General features: G+C 37.5%; 2 protein-coding genes and 1 non-coding gene across 4 annotated transcripts; 2 read left to right on the top strand and 1 right to left on the bottom strand.

The window, feature by feature from the left end:
* Positions 1-940: 940 nt before the first annotated feature.
* LOC107792969 (tetraspanin-19) lies at positions 941-5,458 on the bottom strand. Its single transcript, XM_016615234.2, has 6 exons — positions 5,115-5,458; positions 3,933-4,032; positions 2,239-2,319; positions 2,037-2,141; positions 1,274-1,471; positions 941-1,167 (listed from the first exon to the last, which is right to left on the bottom strand). Exons 1-6 carry the CDS (start codon positions 5,285-5,287, stop codon positions 1,156-1,158), a joined length of 669 nt encoding a protein of 222 aa, XP_016470720.1. The 5' UTR covers positions 5,288-5,458; the 3' UTR covers positions 941-1,155.
* Positions 5,459-6,549: 1,091 nt separating this feature from the next.
* Positions 6,550-6,622, top strand: TRNAV-UAC (transfer RNA valine (anticodon UAC)). The gene has a single exon. It is a non-coding gene; the product is annotated as a tRNA-Val (tRNA).
* A 678-nt stretch (positions 6,623-7,300) lies between these two features.
* LOC107801834 (uncharacterized) lies at positions 7,301-17,715 on the top strand. 2 transcript variants are annotated; one of them, XM_075223342.1, is made up of 4 exons: positions 7,301-7,608; positions 15,779-15,937; positions 16,334-16,552; positions 17,371-17,715. In XM_075223342.1, the coding sequence occupies exons 1-4, from the start codon at positions 7,447-7,449 to the stop codon at positions 17,710-17,712; spliced, it is 882 nt and encodes a 293-aa protein (XP_075079443.1). In that variant the 5' UTR covers positions 7,301-7,446; the 3' UTR covers positions 17,713-17,715. The 2 variants fall into 2 exon arrangements, with proteins under 2 accessions (XP_075079443.1, XP_075079445.1); XM_075223344.1 differs by lacking the exon at positions 15,779-15,937.
* Positions 17,716-18,152: the final 437 nt, after the last annotated feature.

Below are 18,152 nucleotides of genomic sequence, written 5' to 3'. Positions count from 1 at the left end.
TACTAAGTTCGGCCAAATCCGTAACTTCTACTCTCCCTCCGCAACTAGATACATACGTCAAAGAGTTCAGTTGCTACAATGTCTTAATATCTCTAAACCTGTCTAATATTAAAAGTGTCAATATTTTCTGCAGGGGAAACAATGAGTTCGAACTTTAATATTAATACATTATTGACCTATTGATATAAATATGCACGTATCCATGATGTGATCTCTACATATTAGTTATTACATTTTACATGTATTCACATGAAGAAACTTTTTCAATTCTTTACTGACTGAACATGGAGGTCAAATTGGTCAATAAACATATAGACAATCGCCGTTCGCCAATAATTGCTCATTCCGTCCCAGTTAAAGATCAATCTTTACAGGAGAATTCCCGTACGGCCATTTTTTGGGGCTAAAATGTGATGATGACTAAGTTTGAGTGGGTGTATAGTTTAAGAGGCTGTGGAATTAACCTTTAAATTGTCCGTGACATATTACTATCATAGAACTACCTTTGAGCGTTAATGGGCAAGAGATGACATCACCTAACAAATTTTAACACTACACAAGTAATGCATACCAAATACTATTCTCAGTTTACCCGTTTTAGGCAGGTCGGGTGAATTCATCAATAATAGAAAGTAGAAACATGTTCTTTTCGAGAGAGAGAGAGAGGGAGGGGGATGTGCAAAAAGGAAACACCAACGGTAAGTAGTACACAAGTATGATTGATTATTAGTCCACAAAAGGGAACATCAAGCAATAAGTAGTACCGCAAATAATTAAACAGTCTCAACTTATAACAAGTGCAATTGATTGGTCCTCCACCATACCTAGCAACAGAATGATGAGATTATATTTTTCATCTAACAGTCGTTTGATGTACTTTACTCTTTGTTCTGGTAAACTGCATGATTCTGCTATTGAACAAAAGGCAACTGAAGTAGACTTTTTGGACTCTTGAGAGCTAAATTATCACATTGTCCACACAAGTGTAAGAGTACATAGAATCAGAATATACAAGAACTGCACAACTTTACGTGAATTCTACCAATGGTCAGAAGCATGTGAAAATTCCCCCTTCAACTTTACACACATTTTGCACAGTGATTACAATTGTACCGCAAATTCAGTGCTTGCTGATTGACCAACGGAAAGTGTAGCTCATCTGCTTGCCTGCACATCAGATACAAAACAAGGAATCATATACTATCAAGCCAAATATCTTTACAATTGAGCACCTAAATGAATTTTATCCTATGAGTCTGCAGAGCATGCCTACCTTGCTGTTAATTCTGATATTCCAAGCATCATTCTTAGATCCATACACAGGGTCACCAACAACATAAGAAGGTGAAGGAACATAATTCTTCAATAGTGGGACTCGGTCTGGAATATAGTCATCATCACTCTCATAATGATACCTTTCCGGATGTGGTCCTAGAGCTTTGAGGATCATCGCCAATAATATACTTACCGCCTGCACGTGGAAAGTAATTAGGCAGATGCTCAAATAAGCAGAAAAAGATGCAAGGCTGCATGGAGAAAGAACTTCTCAAAATATTACAGAGACATTCAAAGAAAAAAAGGCTAAAAGGACTTCAATCCCAGAAGTGAAATTTTACAGCCAGAGAAGAGCGAAATAAGCTCTAATGGCACCCAAAACAAAGAAATTTCTTCAGATATTAGAAAAAGCGGAAATGCACGCTAAAGCACACTAGGACCTATTAAAAAGAAATACAAGAGATATACGATCTAATCTAGTAACAAATTCCTTTTACATGAATCCACATTATTACTATGACATAGATCTACGGGGATGACTAAAAAACAAAGAATGGAGTGAGGCAGGAACGGTTTACAAAGAAGGCTCTTCAAGCATAACAATACTTGGAACGGGTTTATCTCACCAGCTTCAAACAGCGATTTGTGCTAATGATTAAATCATATCAACAGGGTTTAGTTGAATAACTATATTGCCAAATAAAAAACAGGTAAAAACTTAATCATAGTATCGAGGTATATGAGCGTGGAAGGAGACCCACCTGCACAGTCACTACTGACAAACCTACCCATTTACAAATGTCAAAGTTCTCTTTCAAGAAGTGTTTGAGCTCATCGAAATTCCCAGTTGTGTCCTCGGGGAAGTCCTGATCAGGTCAATTTGAACACAAATCAATATAAAAGATTTGTTAAAAGCTCAATATATAAGATCAAAATCCATGGCGCATTTGTCAATGCATATACCTCTTCCCAATTTCTGTTAAGGAATACGTCTACTGTCACAGCTGCTTCTATCATGAGAAGTAGGAACACAAAAACCATGTACTATGCCAATTAAGGAGAAACATCACTGTTTTAATTGAATAGTCACTCCAGGATGCAGGTTTATATGATTATATCACCTTACACAAGACCCAGAGACCGTACAGTGAATATTAAGCAACGTAACTGCAGAATCTTAAAGAAAAAAGACCACTTCTGATTACTGTCAAGTTGAATAAGAAAAAGTAACATTTATATTAATCCTAATAGTTTCAAATTAGCAATCATTCCAACTCTCCCATAGCAAGTCTTAAAAGCAGAGTCCAAGTTCTCAAGCTTCTGTGGGGCAAAAGGATTAATATCAAATAAAAAGATAAGCCAAAAAAGTAGCAGCAACAATGACACTTTAAGCAACAATCTAGAAAGCGAAGAAAACTTACTAGGGTGAAAGAGTATAACCATGACGAATGATAGTTAATTACAATTTTTTGCACATGAATTGCAAAAGAGTCCTTTTTTGATAAGGTGATTCCAAAAGAGTCCCTTTGTGCAGCCCCCATCCCTAACTTACCATGAAGGTGCTTAAAATCTTTTAAAATAGCTTCACCAATCAGTATAGATTATTGACAACATTTTGGGTGGCTGCCTGTATTGCTACTTGCTAATAATGCATAAAGCATATCAACCTCAACATCTAGGATAATGGCATCAAAAGTAAACCAAGAAAATCAACTGGTAGATATCATCCGCGGCTATAGCTTCATTTCCCAACTCAAGGGAAAACGTGTCTCTCCACTAAGTTTTACCCCATAGTAGGGGCATTTCAGTGATAGGTCCTTTTTAGAGGAACCAGATGATCCTATTTGGTTAAATACCCAAATACAAACTCCATGTTTATTCTGACCAACTGGTGGATACCAAAACTCTCATGTTTGTGCTGACCAACTGATGATACCAACAAGGTTTAATTTTAAGTTAATTTACCCAATTACATCATTGCACAAGCATTCAAGGAAATCCTTTCCTGCCCTACCCTCAATCCCAGGTGCTGACGTTATATCAAACTGCAACGAAAATAGAAATGGGAATCATAAACAAAATGATGATTCTTCTTTATTGAAAATCACATTATCAAACAAAAGACTGAGTCACATGCAAGAACCATTGAAATAAGTCATGAACAAGAGTATTGTTTCTTCTCCTTAGTAGTATAAGAAGATTATGCAGATCAATATTTCCAAGCTAGAAATAGTATCGACACAATTCCATCCTAGAAGGTGAAATCAGTAAAGATATTTCAATTGCTCGGCTGAACCGCTAGTTAATTACTACAATAGTGTAGGTTGAAGCTTGTCCAAGTAGCTTTCTCGGAACACACTCGTGTCTACCTGACCATCACCCCCCACCCCCAATATCTCCAAGCTAGAAATATCGACACAATTCCATCCTAGGTGAAATCAGTAAAAATATTTCCATTGCTCTGCTGAACTGCTAGTTAATTACTACAATAGTGTAGGATGAAGCTTGTCCAAATAACTTTCTCGGAACACACTCGTGTCTGCCCTGACCCCAACCCACCCCCACCCCCAAAAAAAAGGAACACTAGGGCAGCTGAACAGACAAGACTCTCATTCAATAACCTACATTAATTAAAAGAAAAGTAATGAAAAGGATACAATATACAAGCAACAGCCACTAGCCGTCTCTGCAGCAATGTGACCCGAACACGTGACTACGCACAAAGTTATTCCAAGACCAAGTGTTGAGTAAATGAACCTGCATTAGACAAAAGTTTGCTAAATTCACAGATGTTGAACCAGAAACTAATATCCAAATTTCAAAAAATTAGAACAGAAATCTGACAGCTTATGAAACATAAAAATATCAAAATCTAGATCAATAATCATTCTCAACATGTGCATATGAGTGTGTGACAATTCTACTATCTAATATAAAGAAACACCAATATTTTACTACTGAACCAAAATAAAACGAGAAAAAAGAAAAGGCCTAGTTGGTTTCTACTTTTTACTTCAATCAAGCAGTCCATTTCTTTTTATAAGTTCTTCCATCAAACAGTCCATTCATGATGCATAATAATGGATTCCCCATAGCAATTGTTTAAAGGTAAGTACATGATTCAAAAGTTAGTCCCTTATGTATATAGCACGACTACCTAGCTATTTTTTGAAAGCTTACACAGATGATCATGTACAGGAGGAGTCCTCCTCATTTCAGCTTTGAAGTTTGTTTTACCTCTGTGACTTTTATCATTCTTCAATTCTATGGGAGGTATGGCACAAAACCATCCTCCTTTTATCTTTTGTGATCTATACACAGGTAGTGGACAAAGCCTTAACCGCCCCCCCCCCCCCAAATCCTAAAGATAGTCTAAGTATAACCTAATGGTGTGGCCTACCAGTTCCTATACTAGTGGAAGGATGGAGGTACTTGGTAGAATAGTGGAGTCGTGCGAGCTAGTCATGTGGCCCGACCATGGTTCTGTTAAAAGAAAAGTCTTTACTGTAATGGACCCTCCTTCCTATGAATACTGGGATACAGAGGATTCACATATATATCCAACCATTTGGAACAGAGGCATAGTTAATTCCCGAAATGAACTTTAATATAGTAAAATTGACAATAAAAAATCCTCCTTTTATTCACAGCGTCCAATAAGCAGAAAACACATAAATCAAAAATTCAGACCAAAAGTGAGGCAGTAAAAAGGAACTCCAATTACTTTAAAAGGCCATAACTTTGGTTAAAAAAAGAGAAACAAATATTCCCCACCATCACGTAAAGTGATCAACTATCATGTAAATTTGCGCACGCACTAAAAAAGATGAAAGATTTACCATGGAGCAGGGGCATCAGGGCCAAAGAAAGGGGGAGGAGTGGGACCCATCTGCTTATGCCAAACCCTAAACATCCAAAGGGCGTACAATATCATCGCGATCCCAACCATTCCAATCGCCGAATTTACCACTTTTAGCAATGACTGCATGCAACTCCTCGCCATCCTCGTCATCTTAATTATTGATTCAACTGAATAGAATTCCTGAAAACCCTAACCCTAGATTAAAGCTAGGGTTTCTTTTTTAAAGGTTAGGGTTGTGGGAATTGTCGAATTGAGGACGACGGGTTGAAGAATTTGAAACAATTTAGTGATTGTATTCTGAGGTCGTTCCCTATTGTCCGTCTTTCACGCAATATAAGCTGGGACACTTGGCGTTTAGGAAATTTTCAGTAATTGTCCAATCTATGTGAACATGAAATAGGAAAACGGAATATGATTCAATTAGTAGATAATAATTTATTAAATTAATTTATAAAATATAAATTATTTATTTAAATAACATGCAATAATCAATTATTTCACCAAAATATATTTTTTCGTCTCATAGCTTCAAATTTGTTGTTAACATGTAGACTCATTCAAAATTTTGATTTAGAATATAGTTTTACCAATTTTAAAAAATGAGGGATTCAACAACAATCTTTTTAGAAATGTTATGGAACCAAAAAAGAAACTAAAACAAAATAAAGAGTTGGACAAAGTTGGAATTTGGAAGGCACAAATTGAAAATAGCAAAGGAAAGGAGAAAAAGAAAAGATTATGAAATTTAGAAGGCAAGGATTGAAATGGCGGAGGAAAGGAGAAATAGAAATGATTGGGTATTTTGGAAATTATACATAAGTATCAGGTATAGCAATGTAAAATACTTGGTCAAAGAGGGGTGACTTTTAAGGAAAAAAAAAAGTTAAGATTACCCAACTTATCACTTTTGGCTTAATTTGGACCTTTTGGCTTAAAAATATTTGTCCTTTAACCAAATTTTAAGTTTGTCAAACAACTCAATAAGCTAAAAAATAACTTAAAAGCTTTTAAGCCCATCCAAACAGGCTCTGTATCTGATGGACAGCTCTTTTTTATTTGTTGTTGATGAATCATCAATTAGACTAGTTGCTGACCAAAAAAAAAAAAAAAATCTTTTCTAAAATAATTTATGCAAAATATCGTATTTTGGAAACGTATAGAGTTTTTCTTTAAAACTCATTTTCTGTTCGAGCAATTTTTAAAAAAGAATCTGAAATATTTCTTGGAAGATAAAATTATAGTTTGTGTAGAAAAACAACATATGTCATATTTTTTTTTGTGATGTTAATGCAAGAATTTTCATATCCTTAGGCCTTAAGGAACTTTTGCACCCAGAAATTGTCCGGCAACGAACTTTTCAAAGATGAAAACTAGGTACAAAGAAATATATTGTAAGATATTTTCAACAATAGGTTGCTGTGGTGTAGTGGTTATCACGTTAGTCTTACACACTAAAGGTCCCCAGTTCGATCCTGGGCAGCAACATGTGTCATATTTGTTTTTGAATTTTCACCTTCTAGCTGTGTGCCCATGTGTCATATTATTTTTCTCTAATGGTTTAACCCAATTGTACAATGTTTCAATATTCCATAGCTCTCCATTCAGTAAATCAAATCTGCTCGCTTTAGACTTTAGTCTGCCCCATTCTTTGGCCCCTTGAGCTTAGCCTATTCGCTTCAGCAATTTAGCTAGTCTTTCAGCTTGTTTAATAGTCATCTCAGTCCTAGAAACGAATACAGAGAAGGAAAAAAAAGCTTTCGTGTAAAAAAATAATAATTTCTCATTCAAAGGAAAAAAAGTGACTTCTCAGACAAAAAAACATAGTACTAGTATTTTTTACGAATATTTCAAGTCTTACTCCTCCGGCTCATAATAAGAGTAATTTTAACTCCCATTTAAGAAAATATTTAATAATATTAATTAAGAGAAATTATTTAACTAAACTATCTTAATCTACTCATTGTAGATTTTTTAGAAATTTGTGTAGACGAGAATAATTTTGAAGAAAAAATAATACCTCTTGATTTTAGGAAAAAAAAAACACTTATTCAGATTAAATTTAAAAGGATAAAAAAAAATCATTTATTGCACCCGGAGAATTACTCTTTTAATTAACACCTAGGCATTATTGCTTATCTTTATTAAAAGGCCTTATCAAATATCATCAAAACTCATCATATTTATGTTGAAAAAATTTCACAAGGATTGGACAGCCAACTCTCTGGCCAAATCCAGCCACCGCGCGACGCCGATAATCTCTAGTTCTCTACCCTCGCGGTTGAGCTCAAATTGGTGTGGGAAATCGAAATATGAACGGGTTACTGGTCCGTACACCTACCATTTGTCTTTCATCCCTGAAGTTGAGCCAAGATTTTCACAGTCATTTCTACCCTTTCAACTTCTTCCGCACAAGAACTTATCCCAAGTTTCGTTGCATAAAAAATAACGACACACAGAATGTCGTCTCCGAGGTACTTTGGCTTTCACTGCTTCTTTTCCTTAACACATGTTCGCTAGAAGAAACTCAAAAAACTTTTTAACTTTTTTTTGCCTTGCAAAATCTTGGCCATTGTTAAGTTAAACAGAGCTAAAGAAAATTGTTAGAAAACAAAGCTTAGTAATTTCGATGGTAAAAAGAGAACATCTAAGTGGGATGGTTTCTGTCTTTGAGTATAATTGACAAATTGAGATTTCTATGTATATTTTTGGGGTCATTTTTTAGTCTTGAAGTATCAAAAGACAAGGGAAAGCCCAATAAACAATGAAATTGTCAAGGGCAGCTTCTTGAACTTTCTATTGATGCATGGGGTGTTACAATTTGAACCTAGTAGATTAGATGAATTAGAAGTGAAAGAGGTGTCTATTGAAAATATTCAACTTTTTTTGCACGTGTTTATGTGGTTTCAGCTAAAAGCAATAGGTTCGCTTGAACACATTGAAAAGGGCTACATCTGCCACAGAAGTGTAGGAGGTGGAAGTATACACGGGAGCCGGATAACAAAAAGAGATATATACATATAGGGTGCCCTGTGGTAGTAATTTGGTGCCCTGTGGTGCATAGTTGCTAAGATGACTTGTTTTAAGGCCATCTACCTTTGATGACAAGTGTAATATAACTCTACAAAATTTCAAGCAGTTTGACATGTTATTACGTCATTAGTGAGGAAAGAGCTGGATCAGACTTTTTCTCTACATAAAAGAGGGTTACTTTGGATTCTTATGGAGAATTTGTACCAAACGCTTCAGCCTACAGGGAATGAACAACAACGACATGAGAAGATGAGGTGCTCAGTTACCCCATTTAAGAAGAAACTGCATCCGGAGTGTTTCATGTGTGCTTAGAGCCGCCTTATTTCATGAATTGAAGCAAAGGTTTAGGTTTTTCGTTGATGCTAAACAGGAACAAACATAGAAGGTCATAATAGGACCACAAAGTAAGTGCGGACGGACTCTGGACCACATTGCTGCGATTTATCGTCCAAAAATAGGTAAATTGAAGTAAAAGACTGTCCTTGGAACAGGAAGCAGAAAGCTAGTTTGCATACAGATGACATGGATTTATCATTGATTCATCATGGCAAATTCTTTGATACACACAAATTTTGAATGGATTAAAACTCCAAAAAGAAAGTAAACCCCAGCAGGAGCTAAGTGTTAAAGGCATGAGATAAATCATGTTTGAACTGAATATGATCGCGAAAGGGGATGGTCTAGTGGTTCAGGCATGGGAGTAAAGAGGTCTCTAGTTCTAATCCTAGTTACGACACTTGCTGTCAGTCCTTCTGCTCATAATTGGTTGGTGGGACTACCCTGGCAACCTATGCTTGTGGGCTGGATAGGCTTCCAGGTGGTTATTCGAGGCATGAGCGAGCTAATCAAGGAGACGTAACCTGCAGGTAAAAGGAAGAAAGTGAATAATGGAGTGTGTTGAGCAGATTGATTGGGTTCTCAGTATCCCATGATGTGGGTGTTATTTGTGGCTTGAATTATTTCCTTGTATTTTTGGGAAACCCATAGTCCCTATAGGTTTAGGAAAATCCATTGTCCTAATAGATTTGGAAAAGGAAAACCTATAATCCTTGTCAAATTGGGAAACCTTTCTCATATATGTTTGGGACCTTTTGGGATCTATATATAGGGGTTGTAGTTGGGGATTCTATAGATTGTATTGTGCTTCTTTTCTCATTCATAGTGGAAAACTCTCTCTGCTTTTGCCTCGAGGATTAGGCTTGGCCGAACCTCGTTAAATCCTTGTGTTGATTTTTCTTCTCTATTTGCTTTGTGTGTGATTGTGTGCTAGTTAACCCACGATATTCCGCAACAATTGGTATCAGAGCAAGGTTCGGGTTTCTACACATAATTAGGGTTAAGATATCTTCATCATCTTCAACAAAGTACGAAGTAGAGAAATTTGACGGAGGTTCTAGTTTCAGTCTATGGAAGATTAGGATGAAATCGCCCCTGGTGTTACAAGGATTATGGAAAGCAATTGATGAAGATTTTCCTGAAGATATGAAAGAGACAAAGAAGGAAGACCTGAAGGAGAGGGCTTTGAGTGCGATCTTCATGAGCGTTACAGATAGCGTTCTTCGGGAAATTGCTGAAGAAACTTCTGCAGCAACGACATGGAAGAAGCTGGAAGATCTGTATTCTAAGAAATCGCTGACAAACCGACTCTACCTTAAAAAGAGGTTATACAATCTCCGTATAAACGAAGGTACACCTGTTAAAACTCACCTTGATGAGTTTAATTCAATTATAATGGACATGAAGAATGTGGATATCAAAATTGAGAGTGAGGATCAGGCCTTGATTGTGTTATGTTCTTTACCACAATCTTATGATACTTTTGCCGATACACTGCTATATGGGAAAGATAGCATTTCACTAGAAGATGTTAGTAATGCACTAAAATCTAAAGAGTTGAAAAAGAGCTTTCCAGACAACAGAATTGAGGGCGAGGGTCTTGTGATTAGAGGAAGAACACAACAAAAAGACTTTAACAGGAAAAAGTCAACCGCAAGATCAAAGTCTAGAGCAAGGAAGCAAAACTGTTATGAGTGCGAGGAGCAAGGTCACTACAAGAGAGATTGTCCTAAGCTGAAGGAGAAAAGAGGGAAGCAGAAAATAGATAATTCGACAAATATTGTTGACACTGGCAATAATTCTGATGATAGTGATTATGTAGGGGAAGTTTGTGCTGTGAGTGCTAGTCATGGGCAAAATTCTTGGGTTCTTGATTCTGGTGATACTTTCCACATGAGTCCACACAAGAATTGGTTTGCAACTTACAAACAAATGAGTGAGACTGTCTATATGGGAGATGATAATCCATTACCAGTAGAGGGGGTTGGTAACATCAAATTGAGAATGTTCGACGGAATCATCAGAAACATTGAGTGTTGGCATGTTCCTCGGTTAAAGAGAAATTTGATTTCTCTTTCGACTTTGGATGATCAAGGGTATAAATTTCACTCCGAGAATGGAATACTTAAAGTGTGTAAAGGCTCCATGGTACTCATGAAGGGTAAACTACATTCTAAATTGTATCATCTTCAGGCCAGTGTAGTTGAAGGGGAAGCTGTTGTAGCTTCTGGGAAAAGTGATCTGAATCAGTCTTAGTTGTGGCACTTGCGACTTGGCCATATGAGTGATAATGGATTGTCTTTGTTGAGTAAGCAGAATTTGCTGAATGGGTACAAAAATCAAGTTTTGAATTTTTGTGAGCATTGTGTGTTTGGTAAACAGACAAGGGTAAAGTTCATCAAGAAGGCCGAGCACAAGACCAGAGACAAGTTAGATTATATACACTCTGACTTGTGGGGTCCAAACAGAGTTCCCTTCAAGAGTGGTGCCAGGTATTTTATGACTTTGATTGATGATTACTCAAGGATGGTGTGGGTGTATTTTCTGAAAACAAAAGATGAGGCATTTTCGACATTTGTTAAATGGAAGACGATGGTTGAGAGGCAGACGGAAAGAAAAGTTAAGCGTCTTCGAACTGACAATGGGTTGGAATTTTGCAATTCTGAGTTCGATAATTTCTGCAGCAGGGAGGGCATAGTGAGACACCGCACTTGTGTCGGAACACCACAACAAAATGGTGTTGCAGAACGTATGAATAGAACGCTTTGTGATAGGGCACGAAACATGCTTTCACACTCATGTGTTAGCAAAGATTTTTGGGCTGAAGCAATCAATACAACTTGTTATTTGGTCAATAGATCTCCATCCACAGCTATTGAGTTCAAAACTCCTTTTGAGGTATGGTCCGGTTCGCCTGCTGATTATTCAAATTTAAGGATATTTGGTTGTCCTGCTTATGCTCATGTGAGGGATGGAAACTTGAGCCGAGGGCAAAGAAGTGCATATTTCTAGGGCATGCAACTGGAGTGAAAGGTTCTAAGTTGTGGTGCACAGATCAAAAGACTCCAGGGCTAATTATCAGTAGGGATGTAACATTCAATGAATCTGCCTCACTGGACTGTCAGAGGGAGAAGGCAATAGCAGAAACAGATCATGGTGTCAGTGGCCGCATAGAGCTAGAAATTGAATCTCTACTAGCTCAGCCCAGTAGTTCTAAAGTAGAGGAAGTGGAGGAGGTGCAAAATATTGATCAAGACGATAATGTTGATGCACCTGCACAACAACAACCATATAGCATTGCAACAGGCAGGGAGAAGAGAGTGATCAACCGACCGCAAAGGTTTGCAAACGTAGTTGATGGGAATCTTCTTGGATATACGAATCCAGTGGGATTTGCTTTGGCAGTTGCAAAGACCGTTGATGCGTTTGAGTGTTATAGCTATCTAGAAGCTATTCCGAGTATAGAACCAAATCGACGGATTAGTGCTATGAGTAAAGAGATTGAGTCTCTTAACAAGTTTAGGTGGATAGAGCCCTTGCAAGGGCTGAGGGCAAGGTAGAGAGACGTTGTTCCTGTTGATGAAGAGAATTCAAGCCAAGGGGAAGATTTGTTATTTGTGGCTTGAATTATTTCCTTGTATTTTTAGGAAACCCATAGTCCCTATAGGTTTAGGAAAACCCATTGTCCTAATAGATTTGGAAAAGGAAAACCTATAGTCCTTGTCAAATTGGGAAACCTTTCTCATATATGTTTGGGACCTTTTGGGATCTATATATAGGGGTTGTAGTTGGGGATTCTATAGATTGTATTGTGCTTCTTTTCTCATTCATAGTGGAAAACTCTCTCTGCTTTTGCCTCGAGGATTAGGCTTGGCCGAACCTCGTTAAATCCTTGTGTTGATTTTTCTTCTCTATTTGCTTTGTGTGTGATTGTGTGCTAGTTAACCCACGATATTCCGCAACAATTGGTATCAGAGCAAGGTTCGGGTTTCTACACATAATTAGGGTTAAGATATCTTCATCATCTTCAACAAAGTACGAAGTAGAGAAATTTGACGGAGGTTCTAGTTTCAGTCTATGGAAGATTAGGATGAAATCGCCCCTGGTGTTACAAGGATTATGGAAAGCAATTGATGAAGATTTTCCTGAAGATATGAAAGAGACAAAGAAGGAAGACCTGAAGGAGAGGGCTTTGAGTGCGATCTTCATGAGCGTTACAGATAGCGTTCTTCGGGAAATTGCTGAAGAAACTTCTGCAGCAACGACATGGAAGAAGCTGGAAGATCTGTATTCTAAGAAATCGCTGACAAACCGACTCTACCTTAAAAAGAGGTTATACAATCTCCGTATAAACGAAGGTACACCTGTTAAAACTCACCTTGATGAGTTTAATTCAATTATAATGGACATGAAGAATGTGGATATCAAAATTGAGAGTGAGGATCAGGCCTTGATTGTGTTATGTTCTTTACCACAATCTTATGATACTTTTGCCGATACACTGCTATATGGGAAAGATAGCATTTCACTAGAAGATGTTAGTAATGCACTAAAATCTAAAGAGTTGAAAAAGAGCTTTCCAGACAACAGAATTGAGGGCGAGGGTCTTGTGATTAGAGGAAGAACACAACAAAAAGACTTTAACAGGAAAAAGTCAACCGCAAGATCAAAGTCTAGAGCAAGGAAGCAAAACTGTTATGAGTGCGAGGAGCAAGGTCACTACAAGAGAGATTGTCCTAAGCTGAAGGAGAAAAGAGGGAAGCAGAAAATAGATAATTCGACAAATATTGTTGACACTGGCAATAATTCTGATGATAGTGATTATGTAGGGGAAGTTTGTGCTGTGAGTGCTAGTCATGGGCAAAATTCTTGGGTTCTTGATTCTGGTGATACTTTCCACATGAGTCCACACAAGAATTGGTTTGCAACTTACAAACAAATGAGTGAGACTGTCTATATGGGAGATGATAATCCATTACCAGTAGAGGGGGTTGGTAACATCAAATTGAGAATGTTCGACGGAATCATCAGAAACATTGAGTGTTGGCATGTTCCTCGGTTAAAGAGAAATTTGATTTCTCTTTCGACTTTGGATGATCAAGGGTATAAATTTCACTCCGAGAATGGAATACTTAAAGTGTGTAAAGGCTCCATGGTACTCATGAAGGGTAAACTACATTCTAAATTGTATCATCTTCAGGCCAGTGTAGTTGAAGGGGAAGCTGTTGTAGCTTCTGGGAAAAGTGATCTGAATCAGTCTTAGTTGTGGCACTTGCGACTTGGCCATATGAGTGATAATGGATTGTCTTTGTTGAGTAAGCAGAATTTGCTGAATGGGTACAAAAATCAAGTTTTGAATTTTTGTGAGCATTGTGTGTTTGGTAAACAGACAAGGGTAAAGTTCATCAAGAAGGCCGAGCACAAGACCAGAGACAAGTTAGATTATATACACTCTGACTTGTGGGGTCCAAACAGAGTTCCCTTCAAGAGTGGTGCCAGGTATTTTATGACTTTGATTGATGATTACTCAAGGATGGTGTGGGTGTATTTTCTGAAAACAAAAGATGAGGCATTTTCGACATTTGTTAAATGGAAGACGATGGTTGAGAGGCAGACGGAAAGAAAAGTTAAGCGTCTTCGAACTGACAATGGGTTGGAATTTTGCAATTCTGAGTTCGATAATTTCTGCAGCAGGGAGGGCATAGTGAGACACCGCACTTGTGTCGGAACACCACAACAAAATGGTGTTGCAGAACGTATGAATAGAACGCTTTGTGATAGGGCACGAAACATGCTTTCACACTCATGTGTTAGCAAAGATTTTTGGGCTGAAGCAATCAATACAACTTGTTATTTGGTCAATAGATCTCCATCCACAGCTATTGAGTTCAAAACTCCTTTTGAGGTATGGTCCGGTTCGCCTGCTGATTATTCAAATTTAAGGATATTTGGTTGTCCTGCTTATGCTCATGTGAGGGATGGAAACTTGAGCCGAGGGCAAAGAAGTGCATATTTCTAGGGCATGCAACTGGAGTGAAAGGTTCTAAGTTGTGGTGCACAGATCAAAAGACTCCAGGGCTAATTATCAGTAGGGATGTAACATTCAATGAATCTGCCTCACTGGACTGTCAGAGGGAGAAGGCAATAGCAGAAACAGATCATGGTGTCAGTGGCCGCATAGAGCTAGAAATTGAATCTCTACTAGCTCAGCCCAGTAGTTCTAAAGTAGAGGAAGTGGAGGAGGTGCAAAATATTGATCAAGACGATAATGTTGATGCACCTGCACAACAACAACCATATAGCATTGCAACAGGCAGGGAGAAGAGAGTGATCAACCGACCGCAAAGGTTTGCAAACGTAGTTGATGGGAATCTTCTTGGATATACGAATCCAGTGGGATTTGCTTTGGCAGTTGCAAAGACCGTTGATGCGTTTGAGTGTTATAGCTATCTAGAAGCTATTCCGAGTATAGAACCAAATCGACGGATTAGTGCTATGAGTAAAGAGATTGAGTCTCTTAACAAGTTTAGGTGGATAGAGCCCTTGCAAGGGCTGAGGGCAAGGTAGAGAGACGTTGTTCCTGTTGATGAAGAGAATTCAAGCCAAGGGGAAGATTTGTTATTTGTGGCTTGAATTATTTCCTTGTATTTTTAGGAAACCCATAGTCCCTATAGGTTTAGGAAAACCCATTGTCCTAATAGATTTGGAAAAGGAAAACCTATAGTCCTTGTCAAATTGGGAAACCTTTCTCATATATGTTTGGGACCTTTTGGGATCTATATATAGGGGTTGTAGTTGGGGATTCTATAGATTTTATTGTGCTTCTTTTCTCATTCATAGTGGAAAACTCTCTCTGCTTTTGCCCCGAGGATTAGGCTTGGCCGAACCTCGTTAAATCCTTGTGTTGATTTTTCTTCTCTATTTGCTTTGTGTGTGATTGTGTGCTAGTTAACCCACGATATTCCGCAACAATTGGTATCAGAGCAAGGTTCGAGCTTTTTAGTTAGTCACTGCATTTCATGTAAATTAGATTCTGTCGGGTAACTAGTAAATTGAATCAAGTTGGAAAAAGATGCACCAATATGCGGGGTTGAACATTCTTGAAAAACAGTTAACTTGTATATTTAAGTTCAAATGAATTCTAGTGATTAATGAACATGGTAATAGATAGTAACTAAATGGTTAGTGATATATCAAAGCTTGTACTCAGTTTTCTATTCCAAAATTTGTAAAGTATTGTACTTCAGATATTTAAGTAAATGTTTTTCAACTTAGGGCTTCTCGGTCCTTAAATCAGATAATCCTTGTGATGTGGGTAGTTTGTGGAGCAGTATGGCTTTCTACCTTTTCAGTGTGCATGTTCCTTTGAGTTTTGGCGGCTTGTCTGCTGTTACCAGTATATTGCATTGTTCAGCTCTTGATCCACAGACCGAGGTGAATAAGATTTGTACATAACATTATTAGAATGTTTCTGTTCTAGTGTTGTGGGTTGGTTTGATGAATTATGGATTAAGTTCAAGGGATATAAAGTTATAAACATAAATTCTCTTGTGTTTTCTTTTGCTTCTTGTGACTCGCTCAAAGTAAAAAGATCAGGTATCTTTCAGTTCCTTGTTGTGCAGAGAAATTCTTACCGTTAGATATAAATCCGATCGGATCAAATTTGTGGGACACAAAAGTGAAGTATATCAAACTTGGTAGCATTTCAAAACGTCAACTTTTCTCAACTAGCAAATAGTCCATTAACTTATTATTTTAATCAATTTGATGGTATTTTTTTGTTTTTTCCTAGCTCACACCTTATATACATTCTTTGCCTTTTCAACACAGGCATTGTCTTTAGTTGTACTTCAGATGTTAGAGCTTATGGGCGTGCTACTTCTTTTAAGATATCCTGGGAAGCCCCAATACAAGCTTCGTGATTTCTTTCAAGAGAAGCAATCAGCAAAAGAAAGGAACTGGTTATTTGCGTCAGCTCTTGGCTTTGGGTTCCTGGTTCTGTTGGTTTTCACCACTTCCATTATTGCTGACTGGTTGATAGGTACCAAGGTAAGCTGTTTACGTTTCCTTTTTCAGATGCAATATCAAATTGAAAATTGAAATTTTTAGTGCATTAACTCACCTTGAAATAAAAGATGGAGAAGAAAAAAAGAAGAGGACAAAATTCGTGATTCATAATTCTGTTTCACTTTATCATGATAATTAGATCATATGGAAAATTCAGAGTACCCTCTTGCAAGAGTAATCTATGCAATACAACGACCTCATATTCTTACTATGGTTTTGAAAGTTTTAACCCAAGGGTTTGGCAGGTAGTGCAATTCTTTTAACAAATAAACTTACTTTCCCTAGTGATAAACGTCTCTGCATGCCATCTTACTCTTTATTAGCCCCAAATTTTGTTACGTTCTTTAAATACACTTGCTACTTTGTCTTTAGTTGTCTTACTTTAAGGACTACTGAAATGTATTTGATATGTTGGCATGTTTAGATAGTAAAATTGGGGGGAAGAATTTCCCTGCACCTGATTCTTGTGGACGTTACACAGGAATTATTTCAAGCTTTAGTTGAATGACTGTTGAGTAAGCTAAAGCATATGGTTTGAATTGGAGGTATGCAAAACGAAAGCACCAGAAAAGTTAGTTGAGTTTGAGAAACGGACATGCCTATATTACATGTATTTGATTGGGTTTCTTGCCTCTTATATTGGTTGGAACTAGAACTGAAGATAAAGTCAAGGTGCACACACATGCATTTTCTTGTCTATATCCGTAATACTATCTCACTTTGACTTGTTCTTTGCTGTATGATGTGATAAATCTAGAACGTCGCTGGTGTAAGTGACCATTGTTTGATGAACTTTGCAGGAAGTCAACAATCCAATCTTGAAGGAAATTCTTTCGAGTGGACCAATCTCGATAACATCATGCATCCTGGTCTACTGTATCATCACCCCCTCGCTAGAAGAAATTGTGTACAGAGGGTTCTTCTTGACTGCTCTTTCCTCCACAATGAAATGGCAGCAAGCAGTCATTGTTAGCTCAGTTGTTTTTAGTGCAGCTCACTTCTCTGCTGAAAATTTCATACAGTTGTTCATCATAGGCTTAATCCTTGGATGCTGTTACTGCTGGAGTGGAGACTTAAGGTCTTCTATTATAATTCATTCATTGTACAATGCATTAACCTTATTAATAACATATGCATCATGAGTAGTTGGTTTTTGATAGCAAAGATAAATCGTTCTTACAATATTCTTACTAATAAAAAGGGCAATTCAGAGCATAAAGTATCTTGCATTTACGCAGGATCCGGGAAGGGACGCACCCCTAGGGGTATGATGTAGACAACCTACCCTAATGCAAGCATTAGTGGTCCTACTTTCATGGCTCCAACCGATCACCTATAGGTCAAACGGAGATAACTTTACTGTGCTACAAGGCTCCCCTTCAATTTCTTACTAATAACATTGTAAGAATGCTAGTATCATTGTTCTTTTGGAGAGATTTGAATTATTTGTGAGAAAGGTCCTTCTGTACCATCCATTGGTAGGTAACAATCTCCTCTTATATGGCAAGCAATTAGGCGCATTAACCGAAAGTAAGTCGAAATGGATTTCATTGGAAAAAATACACTCTTGGTTTGAGTACGC

Source organism: Nicotiana tabacum, chromosome 10 (assembly GCF_000715075.1).
Source record: "Nicotiana tabacum cultivar K326 chromosome 10, ASM71507v2, whole genome shotgun sequence".
NCBI lineage: Eukaryota > Viridiplantae > Streptophyta > Magnoliopsida > Solanales > Solanaceae > Nicotiana > Nicotiana tabacum.
This window is presented reverse-complemented; position numbering and strand designations above follow the sequence as displayed.